This window comes from Theobroma cacao, chromosome 5 (assembly GCF_000208745.1).
Source record: "Theobroma cacao cultivar B97-61/B2 chromosome 5, Criollo_cocoa_genome_V2, whole genome shotgun sequence".
In the NCBI taxonomy this organism is placed as follows: Eukaryota; Viridiplantae; Streptophyta; class Magnoliopsida; order Malvales; family Malvaceae; genus Theobroma; species Theobroma cacao.
The window spans coordinates 5,187,617-5,205,343 of record NC_030854.1 but is presented as its reverse complement, the minus strand read 5'-3'; the positions used below and the strand labels follow the sequence as shown (position 1 = coordinate 5,205,343).

General features: G+C 35.1%; 2 protein-coding genes across 4 annotated transcripts; both read left to right on the top strand.

The window, feature by feature from the left end:
• Positions 603 to 5,392, top strand: LOC18598189 (serine/threonine-protein kinase KIPK). 3 transcript variants are annotated; one of them, XM_007027606.2, is made up of 3 exons: positions 603 to 786; positions 1,627 to 3,588; positions 4,281 to 5,127. In XM_007027606.2, exons 2-3 carry the CDS (start codon positions 1,811 to 1,813, stop codon positions 5,125 to 5,127), a joined length of 2,625 nt encoding a protein of 874 aa, XP_007027668.2. In that variant the 5' UTR covers positions 603 to 786; positions 1,627 to 1,810. The 3 variants fall into 3 exon arrangements, with proteins under 3 accessions (XP_007027668.2, XP_007027669.2, XP_017977472.1); XM_007027607.2 differs by having other exon boundaries at positions 619 to 786; positions 1,779 to 3,588; XM_018121983.1 differs by lacking the exon at positions 603 to 786 and having other exon boundaries at positions 1,811 to 3,588; positions 4,281 to 5,392.
• On the top strand, positions 7,395 to 17,427 carry LOC18598188 (BTB/POZ domain-containing protein FBL11). Its single transcript, XM_018122186.1, has 19 exons — positions 7,395 to 7,650; positions 7,744 to 7,794; positions 7,975 to 8,095; positions 8,517 to 8,658; positions 8,788 to 8,837; positions 9,560 to 9,648; positions 9,733 to 9,838; positions 10,072 to 10,108; positions 10,215 to 10,366; positions 11,008 to 11,563; positions 11,994 to 12,275; positions 12,917 to 13,062; positions 13,457 to 13,804; positions 14,428 to 14,671; positions 14,976 to 15,031; positions 15,861 to 15,941; positions 16,487 to 16,531; positions 16,647 to 16,715; positions 17,052 to 17,427. The coding sequence occupies exons 1-19, from the start codon at positions 7,466 to 7,468 to the stop codon at positions 17,223 to 17,225; spliced, it is 2,934 nt and encodes a 977-aa protein (XP_017977675.1). The 5' UTR covers positions 7,395 to 7,465; the 3' UTR covers positions 17,226 to 17,427.

Genomic DNA, 17,727 nt, shown 5'->3' with positions numbered 1-17,727 from the left:
ATTTAAGATTACGATTAAAATCTAATGATGAAATGGATTAATTTGAGCTCATATAAATTAGACACACCAATATTTGATTAATGTTCTGCAAATAAAAAAAAAGAATTGCATAAAAAATGTAGCAGTATACAAAGTACGATAATTGATTGCGACCAATTTCTCGTAAATTTCTTTTCAACAATTTCGTAGGTTGTTTTTGTTTCATTAATAAACATGATTTACATTCATAAGTAGAATCAGTCACCGTTTGTCCTAACCATCTTGTCACGAAAAAGACTGATGTATGCATAATTGTATACATATATAAAAAAATAAAAAATAAAACAAAACTAGGAATCCAAAGAAATGGAAAGTGCAAAAAAAAAATTAAATATTCTGTCACGGTCTTAAAATATGGGAGAATTCATTTAATTTACTCGTTGGCGGAAGCCATAATAATAAATAAAATATTCTCTTGTTAAATCAAGTAGCCAGTGTCCACATCTATCTTGTAAAAAACCTTTCCCTGCTACGTGAGACCCACATCGATATATGGTGGGCCCATTTGCATCCTTCAAAATAATCAGAGCCCAAGGAGTAAAAAGAAAGAACGCAGGTTTTTTTTTTTTTTTTTTAATTTTATTATTGTACTCTTCTCTTTTCTTTCTTCAAACCCTCTTTGGTTTTTGCACTTTTGCTTAGGGTTTTCAGTCCCTAAAAATCTGTTTGTTAACTTTCTCATTTCACACATTTTAGTCCCCAAATCATTTCTTCAATGCTTTCGCTCGCTTCGTCTTTCTTATTAAGGTACTGTTTCTTTCTCTTGAATTTTAAGTTTTGGTTTTGTTGTTGTTGTTTTGGATCTTTGGTTTTGGGTTGGGTTTGATACATGCAAGAAATGTTAAGGAAGTTTGAGCTTTCAGTTTCTGAGTTTGTGTTGTGTTTTTAGTTTTACCTTTTTGGCGTTGGGCTTTGGTTGGCACTTAAGTTTTGTTTAGAGTGTTTTTGTCTTTGTTATTTTTGCTGGATCCGTAGTTTTTGCTTTTCTGTAAGCTGGAAATGGAACAAAGATTAGTTTGCAATTTGGATTCGGCGTAATAGTTTTTTTAAAATTTTTTTTCTGATCCGTCGCGTATGAAAGAAATAAAAAATGAAAAATATAGACTAAATTTGTGCTTGGCGTATGTAGTTTTAATTTATTAACTATCTTTTTTTAGCTTAAATCTAGCATGTGGTTTTGTAGTTAGTTATAATTATACCTGAAAAGTGCAGAAACGGCATTAGTATTCGTGATTTTAATTGTCCTAACTAATTTAATTATGATCATAGTGAAAATTTGAATTAAAGCAGCATATAATTCTTGAGATTATGATAGAAGACCTACTTTTTGTTTTAAGATTTGAGGAATTTATGCAAATGTGCTGTTGGGTATTTTTTCTGATTCGTGATGATATGGATGATTGTCTAACAGCTTTTTCGTTTTTCACAAATTTGTTAGGAATATTTTTCTGATGTGAGTTGCTTGCGCTTTGATATTTTCATTATAATATATATATATATATATATATATATATTCTATTTTTAGTTTATCTTTTAGTTCTTTTACTTCTGGTTTTAATGGTTCTCTAATTTGGTGACTGTGTTTAGGTTATTGGAATATATGAGCTTTAAAATTGTTGTGAAGAAAGAAAAGACTCAAATTACTATGCATTCAGATCTTTGAAGTTGGTTGATACAGTGACATGAATTAGTATAAATTTGGAGGGTGATATCATTCCTTTTTTTTTTTTGGGATACAGCCAAGAAAGTTTAGTACTCTGTAACAGTTAGAATGGGTTCATATTCTGGTACTTGTGAAATCGTTGAAGCAGGCGAAGAGTTGAAACCAGTACAACGTTCTAGAGGGGCATACCGACCACATTCAGGATTGGGTGTGGGCGACAAAGATCGGAAGCCTCCTGTGCTAAAACTGGGATTCAAGGATTCTCTAGAAAATGATATTAATCAGCTTTTTGAGTCTATCAATCTTAAAGGTCCCAAGGGTTTGAGTGTTTCATACCAAGGAGGTGCAAGCTCAAGCTCTTTAAAGAAAAATGCATTGAAGAAGCCAATTACAGTGGGGATGCCCCACTCCCCGAGAATTGGTGGTTCAGAGCCATTGTCACTGAAGCAGGCATTAAGGGATCTTTGCATTTCCAAGGCATCAGAGATGGCTGCTATGAAACGGTTATCAATGTCAGTTAGTTCTCCTGGGATCTCTGAAGCTGGAAGGATAAAAAGTTTGTTCAATTCAGTTGTAGTTGAATCTGCCAGTGGATCTGGCCTTTCCAGAGATGAAGATAAGGGGAGCATGGTTGAAATATCTTTGGTGCCAGAAGAAAGCAAATCAACTTCTTCTAGGATGATGGCTGTGCCACATCAAGCTCCCAAGATAAAGTCATTGAGCCAAAGTGTTAATTCTTCGCCTCGTTTTGCTCGTGTAACAACACAAATTAGCACTGAAACTTCTACATCAACCCAAATTGATGTTTCCACATCAAGAAAAGTTGGAAGTCGAGCACCAAAGGCAGAGCTGCATCTGAAAGAGAAGCATACTTCTGCATCTTCTCCATCTTGTTCTTACGCTGATGATAATATGTTAGAACCTGACAATACCTTGCCTGCTTCAAGCAAGTTTCCAAAAAGAGCATCAACTCCCAAGTCAGGACGAAAGGGCCGGTTGCATGCTGCTCCTTCTTCTAGCTCAATTAATGGCAACAGAGTAAGCAGGATGACAAGAAATGCGCCACGGGTGGCTAAAACAGTTGTCAGGAACAAGAGTTCTGTTAAGAAGAAAATAAAGCAGGATTTCCCTTCTGCCGCTTGTGCTTCTAATACTTTCAATCAAGTTAATAGCAGCTCGGAATCCACCACAAGTCAATTAGTTTGTCAGAGATGCCAGTGCTCTCTGAAGAGTGTAACTAATCAAGATTCTGTGAAGCCACAGTCAGCCGGTACTAGTGCTGAAGTGAGCTCAAGTCATGTGAATTCCGATGTGCACAAACCAACCTTGGTTGAGAACAATGCTAACAGAGGCCGAGCTGTCATTCCAAGGGCTAAAAAGAGCCCAAAATCAAGAGAAAAAGGAGAGTTTTCCCAAAGTTCAAGTAGCCTTGGCGATAGTAGTAGCACAAGCATCAGTGATGACAGCAATTTAAGTGGGTCTAGTTGTGGCAACAGACCTCACATGTCAAAGGATGTGAGGTGGGAAGCCATCCGCCACATTAGGATGCAGGATGGGGTCTTGGAGTTGAGACATTTCAATCTTTTGAAGAAGCTTGGTTGTGGAGATATTGGGACAGTATATCTTGCTGAGCTTATTGGCGCAAAATGCTTGTTTGCTATAAAGGTCATGGACAATGAATTTTTGTCAAGAAGGAAGAAAATGCCAAGGGCTCAAACAGAAAGAGAAATATTAAGGATGCTTGATCATCCATTTCTACCTACTTTATATACCCAATTCACATCAGATAACCTATCATGTTTAGTTATGGAGTACTGTCCAGGTGGGGATCTGCATGTCCTCCGGCAAAGGCAGTCTGGAAGATGTTTTCCTGAGCCAGCAGCTAGGTAAGATGCTTGGATAGTGAAAAGTCAATTTAAATTAGGATTGCCTTCTAGTAATCTTTTCAAACATTGTCACAATTGAGCACCAAAAATAACAAAAGAAAGAAGGAGTAACATAAGATATTTTGAATTTAAGTTCATAACACATAACTAGACAGGATTTGTCTTGTTAACATGCAGAACTTTTGATCTTGCATGTCATGGGTCATTTATTCAGTTTGAACATCTAAAGCACGATGAGTTTTGCATTACTTTGTTATCATATCTGGTTTAAGTTATGAATTGGTTCAGGTATGGTAATCATAGGTGGTTTCACCCAATTCACCTTGGCGCGCCCCTTAAATCCAAGTAAAAGAGTGCTTGTCTTTAAGATAGGGTCATCCTATCTTTCTGATAAGTTTGCTGCTCAATATGTGGCCTGCTGACCTACTTGACCCATTTCTTATCCCAATGTTTTTCAAGGGCTTTGCAACTTCTAGATTGTCTCAACATGACTAGCTTAACATCAAATTTGAGTTTTTTATGCTAATTGGAAACTGTGCTGTTTTTACATGTTTCTCCATTGTGGTGACTGGTGTAGTATGACATAAGAAAAAGTGGGTTGGATGAGAGTCTTCCACACTATAGTTCATCATAATCATTCAATCTAGCATCAGTATGTATCTGAAATGGTTATATATACTATTTGTATGCAGGTTTTATGTAGCTGAGGTCCTTCTTGCTTTGGAATACTTGCACATGCTTGGAGTTGTCTACCGTGATCTGAAACCAGAAAACATTCTGGTACGAGAAGATGGCCACATAATGCTCACAGATTTTGACCTTTCACTAAGATGCACAGTTAGTCCAACTCTCCTTAAATCTTCGTCGAATTTGGATCCTGCAAGGATATCTGGTCCTTGCACATCATCAAGCTGTGTACAACCATTCTGCATCGAACCATCCTGTGAAGTCCCATGCTTCAGTCCTAGGTTCTTTCCTGCTGCTGCAAAAACAAAGAGGCAAGCAAAAGCAGACCTCGCTGCTCAAATCAGATCACTGCCACAGCTTGTGGCTGAGCCTACTGATGCAAGATCCAATTCCTTTGTTGGGACCCATGAGTACTTGGCTCCTGAAATCATTAAAGGAGAGGGTCACGGAGCCGCTGTTGATTGGTGGACCTTTGGTATCTTTCTTTATGAGCTTCTCTACGGTAGGACACCCTTTAAAGGTGCAGGGAATGAAGAAACGTTGGCTAATGTTGTGCTACAGAGCCTTAAGTTCCCAGACAGTCCTCTAGTTAGTTTCCCGGCAAGGGATCTTATCAGAGGGCTGTTGGTAAAGGAGCCAGAGAATAGGTTGGGAACAGAAAAAGGGGCTGCCGAGATCAAGCAACATCCCTTCTTTGAAGGCTTGAATTGGGCTTTGATACGGTGTGCTGTTCCACCTGAGCTACCCGAGTTGTATGAATTTGGAGTTCCAAGCGTGATGTCTCCAGAAACAGAGAGCAATTATTTGGAATGTAAAGCTACAGGAGAGCACCTTGAATTTGAGTTATTTTGATGAGAACGTGTACTTGAAGAGAAGAGAAGAGAAGAGAAGGTTTCCATAAGATATATACCACCTTGGAGCCCTCTAATCAAAGGTTCTACTTCCCTTGTTGTAATTAAATATCTAGCTCATAATGTAAATTTGATTGAGAATATTTGGTAAAGCTGTCACCAGATTTTGTCGTATCAGACCCCAACCGCATTTCTTTCACAACTAGTTACTATAAGTTGTACATGTTCTCTCCAGAAATTGAAGATCACTCCTCTCTCTCTGTCCACTGCCCACCCATCCATTTAGCATTTTCTTTTTTTTATTCTTTTACCAAAAACACAGAATTCCAGCTGGTGTTGGAGGAAGCTGTTACAATTAAGGCCTACAGCTCTCCTCGTATACTCAGCATGAGAATGGTGTGGAAAGTTGGAACACTCCTGGTGCAAGTTATAGTGCTGCATCTACTTGGGGAGAGATGAGGCACAAGCAGGTAAAGGTCGTGGATTGGCGTGAGTTTCATATTCCCAGGCGCGCGTTAGTTGCGCCTGGATGGCATGGATAGATTACCTCCTGAGAGCAGATTGACTTCTTTGGAAGTAGCCCAACTATTATTTTTGTGATCACGAGATTGAAACCAAGGACCATTTGTTCTTCTCTTGCTCCTTTTCCCAACAAATTTGGTCTAAAATTTTTACGGATGATAGGTATGAGGAGCAAGCTTGAGGGAAAAGCTCTACTGTCTATTATGGAGGGCCCTCGAGTTTAGATTCAACGATTGAACCGGGAGTGGAGTTAGTCAAATTTTATTGAAGGGTCAAACATAATTAAATAAGAGTTAAAAATTTTAAAAAATTAATATATTAAATTTAATCAATAATAAAAATATTGATAATAGAAATATAAAATTATAATTTGTAAAATATAAATAGTTAAAAACGATATATAAGATTACTAATTTTTTCTTATATAATCAGAATTATTTAATTACTATATATTTAAGAGAATTTTATTTTAACTAAACATAAAATGTAAAGCATATAAAAAAAATATACTCAAGTTAATTTTCTTTTACATAATCAGGATTAATAAAAAAATGATACGTTGATGAAATTTTAAGAAATAATGTAATATTACAATTTATATTTAAAAACTATATAATAATTTATTAATTTTTAAAAATTAAAATCATAAAAAATAAAATTTATGTAACATAAAAAAGAAGAACATGATAAGTAGAAAGTAGCTACCATATATTACATAACAAAAAAAGAAAGAAAAAGAACATAGTTAATGATTTGTAGAAATTTGAGAAAGAATATTTATTTAAACTTATAACATATGAACAAATAGAATAAAACTAAATAAAAAAATAAAAATTTAAATTTAAATTAAAAAATTTAAAATTGAGTGAGATAGGTAAAATTATTTTATTATTTTTTATTTACATTAATAATTAAATAAAACATTATTTTGAGGGATCAAGTAATAGAATATATAAAAAAATTAAAAAATTTTATATATTATGAAAAAAATTTTAAAAATTTTGGAGGGGCTCATCACATAAGGAGGCATTGTCGCTTCCATTGCTGAAGCTATACTCTTACTCTGTGCTATGTTTGCTTAGGTCCCTCTGTTTTTTTGTTTGATTGTTGATGTTGTTGCTGTCACCAACTCACATTTTATGACAAATTCAAGATTTATTTTATTTTTTATTGATATGAGATTTATGATGCTGTAACTTATTCAATTGTGTAAAATTATTATTATATGCACTCTTTTACTTATAAAAAAAAAGACATATTTTGATCCGAATTTACTTTGATCTAAATATCTTTCGTGAAAGATTATATATCAATAAAAAATTGAAAAAAATTCTAACATCACTTGCCATAAGTTTACATTTTTAATTAAAAAAAATCTATTAAGAGGAAGAAAGTTTTTTTTATAAGTATAAACATATCTTTTTTTTTATTAATATGAAATTCATACATAACAATTTGTCTGTTTTCTTTAATTAAATGAAATCTTAAAATTAATCTAAAAAATATGAATGTTGTTAAAATACGAAGTAAATAATTTATTTGTATATATATAATAACAACTTTCTAGAAGGTAAAAAGAAAATAACAAATTGGCAAATGATTGATCGAGTAGAAGTGGGAGTGAGAGTGGTATTTCGACAAAAATAAAAAACCGATGCTCTTGGGCCTACGGCCTTTGGGCTTCGGGAAGAGGGAAGGGAAAATTACGCAACGCTGCGTTTCTCGTGCCTGATGAAACTTCTTCATTGTCTTTCATCTTCGAGAATTCATGGAGCTTTAAGCTTCTAGCCTACTAGCATTCGCTTTTCTCACTTCTCATGGCGTCAGCGTCAGGCTCCGACGACGATGAGTTCGTTATTCTCGTATGCACCGATCCTACTAATGAGATCGAAGGTGATATCTCCAATGAAGAAATTGTTATTTCCACTACTGATATCTTCCGCTGGGATTTCCCTTCAACTCTCTCCTTCCGAACATTCAAAATCCGAGCTCATCGCAATAGGCAATTTCATTTTCTTTTCATTCATTTCTCACTGTTTTGAAACAAAGGACCAAATTTATATTGACCGTTAATGTTGAGTTTCAAATTTTGTAGGCTTATTGAAGAATCTTCGTACTTCCGTGGCCTCCTCGGTGGAAGCTTCAGGTTTGTTAATTTTGTTAAGGAGATTTTGATTGTTATACTATTAAACAATATAATTCTCGGTTAATCCTATGAAATATGATTAGTATGTACTTTTTAACTGTAAAGTTTTTGACTGAATAGGGGAATTATCGCTTAATGGCCTTATTTTGAATTTGAATTATTTGTTTACAACTTGTGCAGTGAGTCATGCTTGGACTGTATTTCAATCCAGTGGCATTTGGAAACGTTTTTGAATGTTGTTAAATGTATGTTTCACTGCCCTTTAGACATCACTTCTAAGAATTTCATCCCACTTTTCCAGGTAAAAACTTGGTTACTTTAAACATTTCTGCTATTATTTCTCTTGATGTTCACTGTACTGTTAGCATAATTATGTGGAATCGGAAACTTGTAATTTTCTTCTTATCTATGTCTTATTTTCTAAAATTATGAATTGTAACTTGGTAGGTACTGAATTTAGTATGTAAAGTGTTCTATTGCATCTCAGTGCATCAAATTGAAAATAAGAATTTCTATTTATGGTGTGCTCCAACCTTGAAATTTCTAGGGGGATTAACTGAAAATGTAGATGTAGCCCCAATGAAATGTGAGAAATGGGATGATATTTCATTTAACATGTAAATTATACCTCTAAGTTTGAAATATGAACTCACCATTAGTTTAGCTCTTTCTAAAATTAAGTTAGATGTCTCACGTCTTTAAGCTTCCAAACTACCTTCCAGGCTGCACTTTACTTCGGAGTGGAGATACTTCTCTTGCAGCTGAAATCTTGGTTTTCTGAGGTGTCTGTGTCCAAGGATCCGGGGCTGTTTCAAATACAATTGGATGATCTGATTGATATATGGAATTTTGGTTTAGAGCATGGTAAGGAGTTACTGTGTATTGAGAGATTATTAGAATTGAATGAACATGCATATTATATTACTGATGCTATTACATTTGATGTCAATAGGGTGGCATCCACTCTAATAGATATATTTGAATATGTTGCAGCTAATGGTTTTGTTCAAGAATTATGTGCAAGCTACTTTGCAAGAAATTTTGTACGTGCTAAACTTCCATTCAGTTTTTGAGCAGTCACCACATTAAGTCAGCTTGTGACCTTGTTACAAGTTTCTGATTGATCAAATCTTCCATTAAGTAGTCAATGTTATTGAAAATTTCATATATATATTTATGTTGCTTGTGAGTGGAACAACATCAATAGTTGTGACAGTTTGGGTTGGGGTGAAGTAGCCAGTCCTCTAGTTACTAGACTAGGCTTAGTCATTTCAACAGTACCCTTGAGGATTTAAATTAGATAGAAAAGGAAAAAAATATAAAAAATTCCACTCATTCAGTCCTGCCCTTAACTTCTTATCCGTGCACTTGTGTAGGAAAGGGAAGGTTGCCTTAGGCTCTTAAGCTAGCATGAGGATGGCCAGGACATGGCAGTGGCAAGGAGAGAGAGACGCATGTTTTAAAGATGCTATTAGAGATGGAGTTATAGGACATTTCTATTATTGATTCTTCATAAGTATTATCATCTCTCTTGTAGGATTATTTTTTGAACTCAACTTGTATTCCTTCTTTGGGTTTATAACCTAGGTTCTGGTGCATATTGCAAGGTCCAAAGCGACCATTTTATCATGAAAAAATCCTTAGCATAATTGCATTTTTCATGGAGAGGCTTGTATTGTATTAGCTTGGCTGTGCATTTGAGTTTTGTGATCCATTTGTTTCAAATCTTAAGAGAACCTGATGAATTGTGGTTCATTTCCTGCAGATGTGGGCTATGTCTAGTAAATTTTTTGAAGATGTGCCCTATGATTTATTGTTACTTTGCATAAAGCATCCTCATTTGACAGTAGACAGGTTAGTAAATTACCTTTAAATTATTCTGGTTTTCATTCTTTCCAAGTATTTTCTGAAGTTTGATGTTTTTGTGAACTTCTACAGTGAGAAGCACCTTTCTGATGCACTATTAATTTGGCTTGATTCTAATATAGAACGGTTGCAAAGATCAAATAAAACAGAATGTGGATTCTCTGACATTTTAAAACAGGTAGAGATTTACATTTTTCCATTTCGGTGATGTCATCAAATTTCGAGTTTCGTACATCTTAGTGTTGCAGAATTGATGGATATGAGGCTTTGCCACTGAAGATGCAAAAGTTTTAATGATATAGAGTTATTTTAAGATGAATCGAGATAATGTCTTGTTGTTTGAGTAAAATTTTCTATTGTTTAATTTGATTATGATATCTTCTGAAATTATAAATTACTGATGTTGAGCAGATCCGAATTAGCCTTTTACCATTATGGTTTGCTGCAGGTATATGCTCAGTTATCTTGTTTTATTTATTGCATGGAAGGTATTCTTTTGATTTTTTTTCCATCATATCTAATAACGATGTTACTCAAATTAATTCATATTGCAGGGAAAAGAAGTTCCAGCAGTTTTTCTGAGCTTGCGAATGAGAGTGTTGACTCAATTTTTAGACTAACGCAAGTTACACCCATAGGACCAATAAATGGTTTAAGAGACGGTGACTTGAGTCATCTTAGGATTCGATTGACAGAGTATTCCAAGGTCTTTCGTTCTCTATCTTTATAGATGCCTGGATGCCATCTATTGAATTGGGATTTCCTAGAGGATTAATCCAATAATGTTTTCAGATTTCAATTTTGAGAGATATTGATAGAACTTACATCTTTCAGTGCTTTTATTTTTATTGGTTCCAATTACACATGAATTTGCATAAGTTTTTCTGCAGGCGCTACTTCTTGAAGCAGTGGTTTTAAATTCTGCATACCATGCTTTGGGTTCAGAAATAATTGTTGTTGAGAGTATATGCATTTTTCTGGGGTATTTAAACTGCTATTCTCTTGGAAGCACATAGCTTCTTATGCACCCTTTGTTACTTAAAATTTTAAAAAAGAAAAGGGGGGAAAAGGAAACAAAATTCTTGCATTGGATTCTTTGATAAGCATCATTGAAATATTTATCAAATGAAATTAAAATATGTTAGCTTTTGAAGTTTCCAGCATTTGGAAATGGAATTATTTAGGTCTCAAATGCATTCTGCATGGTAGGGATCTCAAGTACTCTTAGGTCATGTCAGTAACTGGGTATGGTTAGTCATTGTTGCTTATCTTTATCGATGTCCAAACCTGCTCGTTACATGGCTCCTTTATTTTCAAAGATTGTTCATTTTTCGTTTCTCCTTGCAGAGAGTGGATCTTTCTGGTTGTCTGCAGATAACAACAATGATTCTGCTCCTCTCTCTTCTTCCTAATACCCATAGTGTGGGTTCGGCATTGAGAAAAAGTATCGAAGAGTCTATAAGTAACCTTGAACAGGCTGATGGAAGTAAATATCAAATCCCTCAGGGATTGCTGCCAACTTTGTCTTTTGAAGCAGTACAAGAGGTGGATATATCAGGTTGTCTGAAGCTACATCTTGAAGCTGCAATTGAGTGCTTTTCCAAGTCATTTCCATCTTTAAGAAAGGTGAAAGCTGCTTATCTTTTGAACTTCAAGACAACCACTTTGTATAGGTTGGTTCAGAAGTGTTCTCTGGTCTCTGAAGTAGATATAACCGTTGACATGGATCCACTTATTTCATCACAAGTGTCAGTTATATCCTCAAGTTCAGCCGTAATTTCATTGGCACAAAACAGGCCATATACTGTTGGTGACAGCTCTTCTGTAACATCTCTTTATCATTTGGGACATTCACTATCAAATATCACAAAGCTGACATTGGAGGGGAGAAGCGATGTCTGTGGTGAGATATTTTCTGCTTCTTTGATGATAATAGTTTTTCCCAACTAAGTAAAACAATGTTATCATTACTCTGCCATAGAAAAGTTTGTCAATTCTGAAGGTTACTCTTAGCCTTAGCAAGTTTTATCAGGATTCAATTATCAATTTTATAATTTCCTTGATGAGAAGGGAGTTAATACTTACATGACATCAATTATGGAGACCAGTGGGATAATATACATTGTTGTCAGAATATATTGGAAGTGTCTTTGTTATTGATATTTTCTTTTACCATGAAATAGTGACCAGTGAATATTTTGCACTGCCATAAATGGATTTGGGAACTTCTATCAATTTGTGATTCTGCTCTTTCTCTTTTCCCTATTCATATGGTGTGTTCTATTTTGCCTCCTTTACAACTCTTCTAATGTTTTCCCAAATATTTGTTCCAGATTCGGACATCCAGTATATCGCAAAATTCTGTGTCTCCTTATGTTATTTGAATCTTAAAGGGTGTATCTCATTGACAGATGTCTGTATAGCAAATCTTATCCGCAGATGTACAAAGCTACACTCAATTGTAGTTTGTCATACTTCTTTTGGAATGAATTCAATTCTAGCTCTTTGCACTGCTAGTTCTATTTTGAGTAATTCTCCGACTGCACAGTTTGGAAAGAAGCATTTGGATTCGTTGGCAGCTAATCTTCAATTACTGCACATGGGTGGCTGCAAGTGTAAGGATCATTTCCTTTTCAATGAATTATGTATTGAACTGCAGTATCATCTCTCTTTTACCCACTAGTTATTGATCCTGAGTCATTTGCTTGTGTTATCTACATTTCCCCCTCTCTGCCTTTTGCTGTTTTGGGCTTAACTTGTTTCACATCAACTGCTATCAGCTCCTCTCACAGCCTCAATTAACATTTTGAACCCTCACATTTACTGATAACTTTGACATGAAGAACATCACTTGATGAAGGGTGCCATTGATTATGATTTAATGGAAGATAAGGCAATAGGGATGCGGCATACTTAAATGATTTGTGTAACTAATATCTAATATAGCCATGTGTTGGCAACTTAAGTTAGCAAATGACACTCTTCTTTGTCTTTGACTAAATTGGAGGCTTTAATTTGGGCTATATATTTTGTCCACCTTGCACACCTTATAGGGCCATTGACATCAAAGACAATTCACTTGAGGAAAGTTATGATCAGCTAGGATCTAGCTTTAGATGTTGCAGTGAAGTCAACATGTTTTGTTGAAGGTGTTATGATTGTCTAGCTGAGTTGATTCCTTTCTTTTGTCTTTTTTATTGAAATCTGTTCAGCTATTTTGATGCCTACAAATATATGACTAGTCTGTTCTCCACAGGTGCTGATGAAGCATCTTTACAAGAGCTTTTGTCTCAAACACAAATGCTGAAGAGTCTTTGCTTGGGGGACACAAACCTTGTTGATGATGCTCTTTGTAACTTCTCAGGTTCTTTCCTGGAGATGCTTGACATTTCTAATACAATGGTTAGTTAAACGAACTTACTGAGCCTTGTTTTTTTTCCCTATTATTATGTGGCTGATTTGCATTTAAAAATGGAAGAAGTATAGAATAAATAACAATAACAAATTTGGTTTTTTGACACACTTTTCCTTGTCCTGAAAGTTGATTCTTTACCCATAGACGCACTCTCAATATGCTTAATGGTATTTTATTTAGGCTATCTAAGGCTTTTTATGTCAACTTACTTAAACATCATGTAGACTTTGTACTGGGCTATCAAGTACCAAGCATTGGGATCTGATGCAACTAAGTCTATAGCCATAAAATGTAATGTTGTTGGATTTTCTGCTGAGATAGTTGCTATAAAATGAAATTGCAGTTGTTTTACCAAAGGAAATTGTGCTTTCAAAATTTCAGATTTCTACTGCTGCTTTAAATCTGGTTGTCCGCAAAAATCCTGGCCTAAAGTGTTTGAATGCAAGAGGCTGTAAAAATTTGTTTCAGCCAGAAAATACAACAAAAGTGGCAAAGTTTTCTTCCCCATATACATGTGAGGAACTCTTTATTGAGCTTGGCAAGACATGCAGATTGGAAGAAATTGCGCTAGGATGGGGGTTTTCTTACTTTTCTCTACAAGGTCTAAAACCTGCGATTTTGTCATTGAGGGCAATGACTGTGGGTTTGGGTGGATCATTACCTGAAGATGCACTGAGATTACTACCCACCACATGTCCTATGCTGGAGTCATTAGTTCTTTATTTTCAGGTAACTATTAACAAATTTTGACATATTACTAGGTGACACATTATATCCCTATTGGGTTTTGTATGGATTAGTTCTGGGCTTTCAGTTTCAGAGTGATTAAAATCCACCCATGCTTCCTTCTTGTTATTAGCTGCTTTGAAAATTTGACCGTTCAATACTTTTTCTCAGTCTGTAGAATTAATTGAAACTGTATGTCACCTCAAGATACCTCCTCTTTGAGGTTTGTTTTATCACCTTTGCTTGCATGTATTTTTTCCTTTCTATGGGAAAGGAAAGCAACAATTTTCTTAATATCCTGGGAAATATGTTGACTGGAATAGTCTTATTATGTTTAAGATGTCTTCTAAACGGTGTACTTTCTTTGCACATCAGATCACATTTTTCCCCTTGTCTTTGCATGAAGAAATTAACTTCTGATTCTTAAATTTGTGATCCATTAAGTACACAGAGTCAAAGATATATTTAATTTTGTGAAACCGGTTGAGGCCAGCCATGCGCTGTCAATCAAATATTTAGCTGTTCTTGACTTGAGTGTACTCCATGAGCATCTATTTTAGTCATTTCATATTGTTGAAACCCTCTCATATAGATATATATTTTTTAATCGTTGGAGTTCTTTGTAGGTAATATCTGACTGCATCATAATCAACATAATGAAATCCTTGAGGCAATTGCAAACATTGGCTTTTTGCTACTGTCTAGGTGATATATCCATATCAAGCTTCAAATTGTCGATGCCAAATCTGAGGAAATTGAGGCTTGAAAGGGTAACTCCTTGGCTGACTAATAATGATTTGGTTCTTCTGACTCAGAACTTTGCAAACTTGGTTGAGCTTGCATTGTTAGGATGCAAACTTCTTAATTCAGGTAAAGAGTTACTATTTTTGTAGCACAAAATTGACATGCTACTATTCTTTACATGTTATGTGTAGACATTTTCTTTCTCTTTTCTTATTTCATCAGCTAGATTTTCAATATCCAGAAAATAACAAGTTGTTGATGTGATTTCTGTTAATGGTTTCCCTTTTGCTGTTGCATCATACATGGTTCTCAATACTGTGTTTGTATGTGATTCAGAACTTCTTGTTAATTTTAACAAATATAAATACGTTTTGGATGTAGTAATGAAGGCAGTCACCAATGTTATCCATGTTTTTTTTTGTTTCTTCAGAAGCTCAATGCATCATCTCAAGCGGATGGCCAGGCTTGATAGCTATTCATCTTGAGGTTTGTTATGATCTGTACTCTAGAATTTGGACAATATTTCTAGGTTCTTCTGTTTTCTTCTAGAGGACTCAGTGAAGGTTTGATGAACTTAATACATTAGTGTAAAATGTGCTGTGCTATATTGACATGTCAATTTTGACAAGCTCTAGTGTAAGTACATAGATATAGAAATAGATTTAATATATGGAACCTTAGCTTGGGCTTCTTTGGCAGGCTGGATGCTCGAAGCCGCTGCCATGTAATTTTACATTTTTATGATAGTCTGCTGGTACTTGATCATAAAAGACCAAGGGCCATTTTCCAAATGTTTAACCCAGCTTAGTCAAGCCTGAAGATTGTTTATTTGATGAAACTTTTGATAGTATAGGAAGTTATAAAAATGAAATTATCGAGTTAACAGACTGTTGAGTTGAAATAATATATGGTGCGTATGTGTGGATAACAGCAATGCTGCAGGAATTACCGGGAAGTGTGGTCAAAATTTTTTCTATAATTCTGAGAGCTCTTTTTGCTGTAGTTATCATTAAGAAATAACAAAAGGTCAATTTATTGTGGCCTTGAGTTGACATGAAAGCAGTTATGGCATCTGGAGTTAAATTCTTCAAGCCAGCATGATTATTTTGTCAAGAGACAAATTCATGGCTTCCTTTTTCATTTTAAAGATGGAAAATGATATTCTTGTGCCAGTTATAAGCTCTTTTCTGGATGCCAATTGATGGCTTCCTTTTGTTCTGTTTATCTCTTTCCTTACAAATGAATTATCTAGTTAAATGCATAATCATTCTGCAAGATGTAGTATGTGTTATGACTTGATCTTTTTGTCACATAGGACTGTGGAGAAGTGACCAGAAGTGGTGTTTGTTCTCTTTTCAACTGCACTGCACTTGAAGATCTCTTGCTGCGGCATAATGTGAGTATTTATCACTGCTCATTCTGTTATAGTTTGCATGCACATTTATCATAGTCAGATATGGGCCTATTTAACTACGCTGCGTATGCCTACTTGAACCTTAATGCAGACATTTTATTATCCAGATCTTAAGTGGAATCTTGGATTATATGGCTTTAATGGTATTATTTCAGAATTTAAAAGTGCCATTGTTAGTCCATGAGATAGGGTGAAGATCCTCAATCTAGTTGCAATTCACTATGGATCCCTGATGTAGTTAGCTGTTAGTCAGCGGTCAGCATTTTCTAATGTTCTGTAGTGGACGGACATGATTAGGTGCACAGATCTATAATGTTGTTGGATGGTTTTTAACCAGTCTCATATGCCTATGGTATACCATGATTTCTGTTAGAGATGTGTATTCTAATTGCTTGTGTCATAGCAGTAGGTGGTTGTTGTTAAGATGGGAATTGGAAGGCACATCTTGCTAATTGAATTGTTATGGAATTTAACATCATTGGATTCTTTAGCACCAAGAGCTGACCACATTGCCTTTTTTTATTCAGGGCCCTGGGATACAAAGGAACTTCATTCTTGATGCTGCTTCGAAGGTAATCTCATAACAAAATAAACATGCTGATTTATGTTTTCCTTTATTCAACTGTTTATGAAATCGACTTTAGTACTTAAGAATATAGACTGATGTGCCTTGCATGTAAACTACAGATGCCAATGCTTCGGCAAGTATCACTAGACTTGTGTGATGCAAGTGAAGGTGATTTTGACCTTCCAGATGTAAGTTGAAAAGTTCACTTTTTCCTTATTTATTGCTCTGCAGCTACTATAAAATACTTATTAACAAGCTGCGGAATAAGTTTAGACATTGTAGATTATACAATGAACTTAACCCATGGTGTCGATTGCTGTATCATTCTTTTTATTAAGTACCGTGACGGCTTCTTGAACTACTATGATCCTTCTCAACTTCTTGAAGTAATGGTTACAGGAAGATATTGGAACTAGATAGATGATCATGTTTCTTTAGTTTGTTTGATTCCACAATTTAGTTCATTCGGTGTTATCAGGCAACAAACTGAAGTTTGTATTCTGATGTTGTTGAAACCATCTCAGGATGCAGACAGGTATTGTTTAAGAAGTGTGAAGATAGCGAGATGCAACTCTCAAAGATGCAATGTAGGCCCCTACTTTGCAGAGGCTCATAGAAAGCCAGTGCATAGGGAGACATTAGTTCTGGTATGGAACAGCAGAAATGTTTTTAGAACAGTCGTGAAGGAAAGACTTTAGCCTTTGGCTTCTTGCTATTAGACTTGTATAAAATTTGCTTTTATTCTGGTTGACTTTATTGATTCTATGTTGCTTTTCTTGAACAATGTGGAGTTGTGTCTGTAATTATTTCTTGTGCCCTGGAAACATTAGCCTGGCTGGGAAGGAGAATGTTTGAGCTAATGTAAGCTTATGCTATGAGAAACATTTTGCTTGCTAATAATTCTCTGCTTCTCCTGTTTTTTGTTAAAATTTAAACAATAACTTTAACTATTAAAAGGAAAAACAATGCCCAAGGCGAAAACAACCGTGTAAAGTATCTGGAGGGATGGAAATTAATAGAACCAAGTACAAGCCAAGATGAGAGAAGATTGGTATCACTATTTCCAAGTCAGTCGTTACTAAGAAGTTGAACTTAAAACTTTTGAGAGTCATTGATTCAAGTCTAAAAATGGTTGGGTTAGTGCTCGTTGTTGTCCCGGGGATATTATATTGCCATCTTGAGTAGGTAAACTAACGATGG